General features: G+C 26.2%; 1 protein-coding gene across 1 annotated transcript; it reads left to right on the top strand.

Moving 5' to 3' along the window:
• On the top strand, positions 1 to 7,222 carry LOC112596301 (exocyst complex component 4). The gene is made up of 15 exons (XM_025341906.1): positions 1 to 246; positions 636 to 967; positions 1,040 to 1,205; positions 1,447 to 1,610; positions 1,690 to 1,804; positions 1,882 to 2,139; positions 2,300 to 2,421; positions 2,481 to 2,541; positions 3,528 to 3,649; positions 3,744 to 3,921; positions 3,987 to 4,207; positions 5,366 to 5,552; positions 5,626 to 5,811; positions 6,579 to 6,932; positions 6,997 to 7,222. The coding sequence occupies exons 1-15, from the start codon at positions 193 to 195 to the stop codon at positions 7,171 to 7,173; spliced, it is 2,697 nt and encodes an 898-aa protein (XP_025197691.1). The 5' UTR covers positions 1 to 192; the 3' UTR covers positions 7,174 to 7,222.
• The last annotated feature ends 4,221 nt before the right edge of the window (positions 7,223 to 11,443 follow it).

The following is an 11,443-nucleotide window of genomic DNA, read 5'->3' as shown; positions in this document are numbered from 1 at the left end:
ATTACAATCTAAAGACTATAGATATTATGTTTATCATTCGTTTGCTTTTTCAAACTTGATTTCATGTAAAACTTTTAGTATTATCAGCCGCTTAACATTTTAGTTATTATAAAAAATATAGATTATAATTTATTAAAATAACTTTAAAATACCTACCTAGTTTTCAAAAATTAATTCTTACTAACTTTTACCATGGCAAATCCACCAAGTAAACCACCGCGGGGAATTAAGACTCCAAAGGAAACTGTAAGCACTTATAATTCATATTTATTTGCCTATAAGTTTATAAATTAGGTTTGCACTTATAATACATAAATTTATTAATTATTTATAATATACTAACATTTCAATGTAATTTTTAGTTCAATTATAGTTAATAATGCAGTTTTAAAAATATGATATCATACAACCTATAAATTATTAACATGACTAAACAATATAACACTTTTAGGCTTAGATATTTATTATATTTTTATCTAGTAAATACAATGACGATTTGTTATGTATACACTGTATACAATGTTTACTCTAAAAATTTAAATTGTTAAATTTTTGGATTATTTCATAGTTGCATTTTCCTTTGAATAAATTGTAAATTAAAAAAAATACTTACCTATTTGTTATATTTTTCATAGAGCGGATTACTAATGACTATGATTCGAGCATTGTCTGCTACTGAATCTAACGAACATCGTGAAATTGAAAAAACTGCATTAGAGAGAGAATTTAAGCGATGTGATCAAAAATTAGAAGAATTGATTTCTATGGAACACCAAAATCTTGCTCGTGTAATGCATTTATTTACTTCAGTGTCTAGTGAAATTAATTTATCTAGAGAACGAGTTCAAGCTGCTAAGCAGAAACTTCTTGCATGTAAAACATTATTAAGATGTAAACGGGATGAGCTAAGAAAATTTTATGTTGAGAGTATTGAGCAACATCACATGCTAACACAATTGACTCAAATGTGAGAATTAAATTTAAGTTACTGACTATTGTGTATAATAATTAAGTATTTTATATAATGTATTTTTTTTAGTGAACAAATTAAAGAAGTTCCTTTTCAATTGAACGTATTAGAATCAAAAAATCAATATTTACAATGTACTAAATTGCTAATGGACACTTTGCAAATAAGTAATAATGATTTGAAAAATATAGATGCATTAAATGAATTAAGAATTGAACTGAAACACAAAAAACAAGTAATAAAAATTAATAAATACAATTATAACTTGTATCATAACAGTGTGGTTCTATCTTCACAAACATTTTTTTTTTTTAAATATTTATGATCTGAGTTACTAATATACAAAAATTACTCCTATGTTTAATAATATGCTTATTATACTAATAGCAAATAAAGATAAAACCATACTGAGATACCTATAATGTATATTTTACTATTTTATAGCTTTAATTTTTTTATATATTTTTATTTATCAGGCTCTATACAATAGATTATTGGATGAATTAATGAATCATATTTATGTTATTTCACCACAATCTGCTAAATCATTTCGTCGTACTGGGTCAGATGGATATAATTCTTCATTTGGACAAAGTACAAGAAGATCATACAAATATATACCACAAATTGTTACACACAAGTATTGATATTCATTTAGATGTACCTATGTTTACTTATTAATTTTTTATTATTTTTTTTTTTTTTTAAATTTATAACAGAGACAATTTAAATGAAAATAATGAGACTGATATTAACGAGCTTGATACCGAAAAATTTGTCCCTATAGCTGTTGAGTGCCTTGCCATACTTTTTAAGTTAAATGATACAATTGAAGTAAGTATTAATAGTTTTATTTTAAAATAGTTGATTCAATTTTATTAACCATGACCATATGTTACATTATTTTTAAGAAATTAAAATCTACAATGCAAACACAATTAGTTGAAATTGTTGAAAAAACTACAAAACAAATATTAACTACTAATCAATCAAAAAATTCTGGGGAACAATTAGTAACTTTAGTAAACGGAGTCATTTTACAATTTTATTCAGTTGTTGATGCACACCAGCTCTTTTTAAGCAGTTTAGATAAGATTGTTGACCAAAAACTACTAGCCAATGTAAACAAATATGATCTTAAATATGTTTGGGAAAACATTGAGTCTATTGTAAGTAAATTATTCAGAAACTTTTATATTTTTAGCAAGTATTCAGTTAATTTTTCAGATAAAAATATACTTCACAAATTACTTAATACTTAATAAAACATAATATATACATGAAAGTTAATTTATTTCATTAAGTTAAAATAAAGTTTAATGTTTTTAGGTGCAAATGTTCTTAAGTAATTATTTGGACGTAAATAGTCATTCAGATTTAGTTATAAAATCTACACCAATTTTTAGTAATATTGATCTAAATATTTTTTTTTCAAAGAAAAAAATTCAAAGGTAATTAAGTTATTTATTTATTAAATCTTCTAAATTTTAAAAATTTGTAAATTTTTTAGACCAAAACAATGTCTTTTTAAGTTTTCAAATGCTTTTGAAAGTTCTTCTGATATATTAGAGGTAAGTATTTACTTTGATTATATATTTTTATTTACTAACATTTGTGGAATTGAAACAGTGTTGGTATAGTATAAGAGCTATATTACTGAAAGAAAATATTAAAAAGTAATTTACTCTTACAATACTTGATAATTTTGAATGTTCACATTAGGCACTTATAAACTATCAGTTATTTTAATTAATTTGTACAAAATATTTTACTATCATTTATTTTTTTTTCAAGATATGTTTCATTTTTTTTTCTTTAATTTATTTTCAATTCATGTAATATTTATATATATATATTTTTAATTATACTTAATTAATATAGTATTTAAAACTCCTTGAAAAATTTTTGGACATAATTTTGTCAAATTTCCATATCTTCATTTTCAGATTGGAAAATCCCAATTACAAGATTTTGTTTCTAATAATCATTATTATGTTTTCCTTTTTAGAAATTTATAATTTTTATTAATAATTTAAATACATTAAAAAAATAAACACAAATCTGTTCATAACATTTAATATAAAAAATTTTAAAAATATTATGTAAAGAAATATTAAACTTATTTGAATTATTTCTATTTTTCTGTTTCTAAATTAAGAACTCTTTCAATTGGAATTGTAATCTTTGTAAATTCCTATACCATAAATTGTATATTATAATAAATTTAATAACATTAAAGTTTACTACATAATTATCTAAAGTTGAAAGACTTATACCATTTTGGTTAAATTATAAAACATAAAATCAGTAAATTGTGGTGGCTGTTGATAAAAGTAATTAAGTAAAATCTGTATCATTACTACACATTTTTTAGTAATTTATTTATACAAATATATTCAAAAAACTGATTTTTCATATTTAATTAAATATTTTGGAGAAGGGATTGGGTAATAGGATTATTCCTAACAAAAATGTGATCTTTATTAATTGATGTTTATGTATATTTTTTATTATATGAATGAATTAAAGAGTTATAATAGTTTTATGTATTTTGTAGAGACCTTTTACCAGTATAACACAGACACAAACAATGATTTGCACATCAAGTTCAGATAATATAATTTATATATATGAACCACTCACAATGTTTATACAACAAATTGAACAATCAATAAACATGTAAGAGAGTCTTAAATTAATAAAACCTTAAAATAATATATTGATTACAAATTTTATATACAATTATGAATAAAGCTAAAATTTAATATTTTAGGAGTACATGTACTTTAAGTTTATGGCTTAATGAATACATAAGAACAGTTTTTCTTGATCGTCAGCATAGTAAAGTAGCAACAACAGTTGAATCAATTACTAAGCAAGTTGATGCTTGGCATGCAATTACTACACCAGAACAAATTCAGGAGTTAATCATTTCTAGACCATTATTATCAGTAAACAATAAAATAAAAAGTTATATTAATTAATTAATATGTTAATTAAAAATGTTTTGTTTTAGAGTACTGTTAGCATATGGAATAATATATGTCAAATAAAAAAATTGGTCATAACTATGCCAGAATATGCATCACATTTCTTAATGATAATGGTTAGCATTAGTAGAAGCTATAAAGAAACTTGTGATAGCTTATTTACTTCCAATATTAAATCATGTGATAATACTACCAAGCTAGTTAGTTATTTATGGATTCAAAAACATGATTTAGTTGACTATCTCAAGTAAGAAATATTGCCTGTTGATAATAAAATATATAAAAACATGTTAATTGCCAGACACAGAGCTATACTTAATGAAATATACGTTTGTTAAGTTTGATTGCACTTTTGCGATGAAAATCAGCAAAATACAAATTAAAATATGTACCTGTTCTAAAATATTAAAATATACTTACTTTAAATGTACAGTAAAACTCGCTTAAGACGCTTTCCCGCATAAGACGCTGTTTTTAGTCGGTCCCTAGACATTTCCTATACTAGTCAATGTAAAAATCACCTGTTAAGACGCTCAGTTTTTCTCTGTCTAATGGGGTAAAACGCTCTTTTTTTCAGCAGATTACGATAAATTTTAGTAGTTTTGTGAAAATAAAAATAGAATTTTTAGTACTATACGTGTTCTTATCGTTTTATTTTATCGCTATACCTATTTTATCATTACTTATTATAACAGTTTTACTGTATTTCATCGTCTACTCCTACAATAACTATTGGTTTGCAACATTTATCGGAAATTCGGAAAATATTATCCTATGTTGAAAATTCCGAAGAAATGTTAGGTTGTCTTAATAAAATTGAAAACTTTCTTGCTGAAACACATTGTCAGAACCTTAAACGATCAAAAATAGATCATTTTTTTAATAAACAATAATAAAATATGTATGTAATAATAATATTTTTTTAAATTAAATTCAGTAGCACAAAAATATAAGTATGTATGTATATTGTAATTATAATTAATTTATAAATGTATTTCTCATTAAATTATGTTTAATAATAAAAAATAAACTCGATATTTCAACCACATCATTTTGTTTCATTCCCGCATAAGACGTTTTGGAGAGCTGGTCCCTTAAAGAGCGTCTTAAGCGAGTTTTACTGTATTTTAAACAATTTAAATTATGTTTAAAGCTTAATTTTTAATTATATTATTTAAATGTAGCAATATATATTGTATTTGCATATAAAAAGAGCATAATATTTTATACAAGTATTTTTAATTATCAGTGATTATTACTTGAGTAAAATATATCTGTTAAATTTAAAATTGTATGAAAAATACAATTTTAGTATAATTATTAAAACTAACAAAACACCAATAGTAATAATTAATTTCAGCTCTGTAAATGAATAAAATATTATTAAAAAAATAAATATTTTCAGACAATCTCACAACTGGGTTAGAAGAGAATATGAAAATAAATCAAAAAAAAGTTCAGTGGATGAATTAAAACGATATACTCAAGAAGTTGATAAGTTGTTTGAGAATTTAGAAGGAAACGATTTTAAAGTAACCAGTGTTTCAGATATAAATCAACTTAGGTGTTTAGCACACCTTTTGGAAAGCATGGTAAGTTCACAGTAACTGACTGTTTGAAATTATTTTTATTTTATAATTTAAAATAATATTTTGTTTTATTAAGGAATGGTTTGGAAAAAAATTAAATGAGATTTCAAATCCAGAATCAAAACATTATTTAGTCCCCAAATTGAACACTTCTAAAACGGACAATAATAATTTACCATTGTCACTAGTTGAAACTTTACACCAATTGGGTAAAGATTTCCTTGAGATTTCAGATAATATTCTTTTGTACCTTTATTTAGAAGTAAGTATTGTTATAATGTCTAATATATCATAATTAATTAGAAGTTTAGACACTATAGCTTTGGTTGCAATCATATTTATTATTGCTGTATTTTTTCCATTTTTGATCCAATATTATCAAAAGTAATTAAATAATCCTTTACAAAATAACCAGTTTGTTCTTTTAAAAAAAGTGATTAAGTATTTACTAAATGTATTTATGAACAGTAAATATATGTAGTATAAAAATGAAGTAATGCAGCATCTAGTTTCTATTGATTCTTCCGTCTGTCAAAATGTACATGGACTAAAGTTATGTGTTTGAAGTAGATTTTTATTTAATAAAAAAGTCAAAATATATAAATATTTATGTAGACATTTTTTCTATAGTACGTGTTTAAAAATATGAATAATTTAACAAATAGTTGTAACTTAACATTTATTTTAATCATTTAAATCATATAAAAAAGGAAAGTACTAAATATAACAACAAACTAAAGCAGCTAGTAACTAAAGAAGTAGATTGTATAACATATATAAAATAGGTTTTAGCTAATTTTTGAATGAATGATGTAGTTTTTTGAAAATTTATTAACAAAATACTTCTTAAGTATTCCATTAAAAAAATTCCATCCAATAAATATAATTAAACTTAGAAATTATAGTAACTGACTTTTAAATACAATTTTTTTGTTTAATTTAATAATAATAATAATAATGTAATAACTTATGACTAATAATACAATGTATATGGCACATTAATTATAATTTTTTTTTTTAAATTTTTAGGTGCGTGCTATAAGTATTTACTATCTTTTACCTAGTTTTGAATCGGCTATTGGAAACACAACAGAACCCAAAGTTTTGGATCTTAATCAATCTGTATCATCATTGCATGAAGCTATGTTGAATGCAATTTCAAATAGCAAATCTCAATACATTTTTGAAGGACTTGGTGAAGTGATGGCCAAGAGTTTAGTAAACTATACTCGAAATATAGAAACGATTGATGAAATTGCAATTAGAAAAATAATACGTGATATTACAATGCTAAAATACAACATAGCTGCAATGTTAGGAGCATCACAAGTTACTTTAGAAAAAACAATTCATTATTATGAATTATTACTTTGCACTCCAAAGGTAAACAAAAAAAAAAAAAAAGAAATGAAAAGTTTTAAATCTAAACTTATAATTTTATGTGTAGGAAATACTGGAAGAGATATTGGAAAAAGGAGCTAGTTTCAGTGAAGCAGAGTATTTAAATTTGCTACAAATTGTTCATAGGAGTAATAAAAACGTAGAAGAAACAACTAGTTTACAAAATGATTTGAAAAGATTATCGGATATTTTATCACAGACTAAACAAACATTTTTAATATAATTATTTTATTCGGCAATAATAAACATAAATTATATTTTTTTATAATGAACTGCTTATCTATTTAGTATTTATTAAACAAAACAAATATATTACTGTTATATATTTTAATATTATAAAGTATTATAGTTTATATTGATATTATTAATTATTTATACACTAATTTATTAATAAAAAATATTTTTTAAATGTATATATTTTTTCAGTTTTGTTGCTTGTTTATTATTTTTGAATTTTTGAATAGTTATATAATCATATTATATACACAAGAGCACAGGGAATGTATTAAACATTTTAATTAAAGTTATTGTTCACATATTTAATGTTTTATCATAATTTATAGCTCTTTAATTAAAATTAGATAATTAGATTTTAGATAGATTTTTCAGTCTAACATTTTGATGTTTTGTTACCATATCAATAGCATAGATATCTAGAGAATTTTGTGTCAAATCGCTGATCCTACCGAGCACCGGTTACCATTGCATCTTGTCATTTTATGTCAAACCGATAATTAATCTTCGAAATTGTGATTAGGACAAGCTAAATTATCTTAGTGTCTGGGCCTTAATCGTAGCAGGATTTAGAAATTCCAACAGCAAACTCAAATACAATTCGTACTTGTTTAATTTTTCAAGAAGTTCGACATGAAACTGCTAAACGTTGACACAGTTTTCCACCATGTTTACGGTTGTGCACTCTTAGCTGAGAAGCCAAAACAGCTTACGTCTTGAGCAAATAATCAGGCTTTTACCTTTAAGCTTTGGTATCGATATACGAGAATGGGATATATTTAACTCATAAAATAAAAATGAACCAACTGTCTGGAAACTGGAAAGAAGACGACTTTGTTCTCCACGTGATTTCCATCGGACTATGATTTCGGACCGGGCAGCAAAATTTCCAGATAAGCTTTGATTTGTGAACTTCCATTCGGACATCCCGTTTCCTAGGTACGTCGAATGAACACTGAACAGCTTTCTGTAAGTACCTACATCGTGACTCAGGTCGGATAATAATAATATTTTGTTTGGACAGTTTCGATGTTCATTGGAAATATATATCTAAATAGGTTAGGTATTTTACTATTTTATTACCAAATCAACTTGTCTCAAATCCTTGATTCGGTAATATCATAGAAAATTACAGTATTCGATGGTAATATCCTAGTGTTAACCTCGCGGCCACATTTAGACCGTTAGTGGCAACTTATCATTGTGATTAAATGCGATGTCTATTTGATTTTAGTTACGTGTATAGCAATAAAAACATATGAGTGGTAAACGAAAATTGAAATTTTGAGAACTGTGTACATAAATAATTTCCCGATTCCAAGGTTTCTTTTATGATTAAAAATCCCACAAGAACTTAACCTGTTACGTTTTAGTTGAAAATAAGTATGTCATAAACAGGTGGGGATCCAAAAATGTATTAGGAAGGGGGGGTAATAAATCCATCATGCTAAGCCCCGATTGACAGTCTATCGTATTTCTTTTGGGTAGTGGGTAACCTAACCGAAGCTCAAGGGGAGTATTTACCCTATTAATCCCCCACTCACCTTGGATCCGCCACTGGTCAGTGGTCATAAATGCATTCAAAAATCAGTTGTAAAAAAAAGTAACCACTCTGGTGTCGATTTTACTTCGTCAGAAAAGTATCAAGAGCTTTTGAAATAATGGGTATTGGGTGTTTTAAGTTTAATTATTTATTGTTTAATGAATAATCTCAACATTCTCAACTCTGGTACCCTAGATAAAGGGATAATAATTAATAATATGTTTTTAGTTAAAACCAACGGCTTCTTCCGCTGATCCGCTGTCCGCTTGAAGTTTTCGACATTTGATATGTAGCTTAATCTCTCCGCTAGATAGCACAGTCATGTTCTATTTATTTTAAATACAATTTTTAGTTCTCCGAGTCTGTGTGCAGATTTCTCCGTCTGTAGTTAATTGTGTGTCTCTTGCTCGCAATTCACAAAATGATTTTCTTATAATTTTATAAATTTTATTTTGAATTATATTTATATTTTTAGCCACAGTTACTGTGTAGTAAACCGTACCTATTATTTCTTTCTTACGTGCAACAAATATGAATAGAGTTCAATTTTTAATTTAGACGCGGTGGACTTGCTGACACTGAATGTGGAGAATACGCAAGAGATTATCAAAGTAAATTATCTAATTATATGTACTAATCATTACATTTAATGGTCAGATTAACAGACTTTTCATTTATGTGTTATGTACAAATGTATAATGTACCTATTTATAAATATATTTTATTGTAAGCCACTAACATGGGAGAGGCTCCATTATAAAAATCAAGTTGAGACTTGATGAAAAATCAAAATGAAAACTAAAAGTTCCAGAGTAGAGGTGATAAAATATATCTGAATTGAATTGATGTTTTAAAATTCAAAATATGTTAATCAGGCCAATTAGGAGCAAATGTGTATAAAAATGTCTATATAGTGGTGGTTTGTAAAGAATTAACCATCTTTGTAATGTCGTAGAGTTTACAATGTAAATTAATGAATAATGATACAATATAATTTAAATATTTTTTGGTATTATAAATTTTTTTTGGGAGAGTTAACCTTTCAGCATTTGCCATTACTGCTAAAGGTATTATCGCGAATAGTTTGACGGCGGAAACGTTTTATCTACTGTAAAATATCTGGCGGCAAAATCTACAATCGGCGTCGAAACTCGAAATCATAATAATATAGTAAAATGTCCTAATTAGAGTAATTAGACCTAATATCAGCTATGAATTATTATTATTATTTGTTTATTTTAATTTGGTTTCGTTTTACTCGTTTGGTGTTTTATTTGTCTTATTAACGTACCTACATAATAAAAATATCATGTTTTACAATTTTATTTTGTTATTTTTAATAGTATATAAGATGAATTTATCTATTAGTAAACTTAAAGGTAAGATTACAGTTTATGGATCTATCAAGTAGAATTTTTATGATATTTTTTAACTTTGAAACAAGTTATATGTATTTTAAGACTGATCTAACTTGGTTATTTTTGTAAATTTTAAACACGAGACTTACGAGAGTACGATGTATATTTCATAGAACTTTTAAGGTCTATTACTCTATTATATGACGTTGACTAGGGTTCATCTTAGATAAACTGATCTTTGGGGGGACCTAGGTCAATTTCGTCTACGATTAAATAATAGTTAGTATTTATTAATTAGGTATCTACAATTAAGATTTTGACTTTTTGCCAGAGAGTTCATCGGAATGGTCTAGGAAAAAACATCTAATCAAAAATTTAGTTGGTTAATCCTCTCTCCAATCGGTCTTTTTATACTACATCTCCATACGGATCTACTCACCCCAACTCTTCTAACTCGCTCCAGTAAATTGGAAAACCGATATATAATTTATAACCATAAAATTATTGACTCAATTCTATAGCAGTTTTTTTCGTTTATGTAGTTGTTTAAGTTGTTGATTTCCTTTTTGGTGGTGGTCACGATTATTTATTCCAAGTAATTATGGCGGAGGCATTCCGAATAGGTAGGTACCGGTTACCTACCAATGTCGAAAATCGTAAATACCTATTGTACCTAGTTAATAGTAATATAATTATAGCTCTAGTGATAGTTTTGGTCTATCGCTAAAAAAATTACAGACATGTTGGAATGAATGACGTTGCGAGTCACGAGACAGTTACACTATCACGTATTACACTTACGATAAGCACACAGATAATTTTTCCATTTATTCGATATTTTTCTGTCATTAAATTGTAAATTTTTTTCTAGCGACAAAGACTGCTTTCACCGCTTTCTCGCTCTGTCACGGCATTTTATTGCCGATGTTCTTTCTCATTTCTTGTGTAATAGATAAACTTCTCAGTTCTCGTGGTCTATCCATTCTCTAACAATTATCTGTGCGTCCGACCGAGCCGGTAAGCACCGAACGACCGAATGTACGCGGCACGCCCGGATATCTGCGATGTATGCGGTATAAAATGTTATGTTTATGTATCTATGCGAGAAAAACATTTTTATTCCCCATATTAGTTATCGTTGGATACTTGGCATACTCAATACTTCTATAGTTCTCAAGTAACTGTATAAGTAAGTTGTGCCGTAAGCTAAAATAGTAGGTACAAGCAATAGAGGTTGGCAATGCTGAATGTATACCCGCGCCGAACGTACTGTAAGCGCGCGAGTTGAGAACCCCTAGATAACAGCGTATAGAATAATGATATTATTGTAATAAATACACCGACTTACACACACATAC

Source organism: Melanaphis sacchari, unplaced genomic scaffold, assembly GCF_002803265.2.
Source record: "Melanaphis sacchari strain LSU unplaced genomic scaffold, SCAv2.0 Contig31_pilon_pilon, whole genome shotgun sequence".
Taxonomy (NCBI): domain Eukaryota; kingdom Metazoa; phylum Arthropoda; class Insecta; order Hemiptera; family Aphididae; genus Melanaphis; species Melanaphis sacchari.
Note: the sequence above shows the minus strand (reverse complement) of the source record. Positions and strands in the feature narration are given on the sequence as shown.

What these genes read in the sequence shown, in the direction of transcription:
- LOC112596301 (XM_025341906.1), top strand. Translation starts at nt 193, where the DNA reads ATGGCAAATCCACCAAGTAAACCACCGCGGGGAATTAAGACTCCAAAG. An exon ending in CTAACACAATTGACTCAAAT is followed by an intron (nt 968 to 1,039) that starts GTGAGAATTAAA and finishes TATTTTTTTTAG; the next exon opens with TGAACAAATTAAAGAAGTTC. An exon ending in ATTGAACAATCAATAAACAT is followed by an intron (nt 3,650 to 3,743) that starts GTAAGAGAGTCT and finishes TTAATATTTTAG; the next exon opens with GAGTACATGTACTTTAAGTT.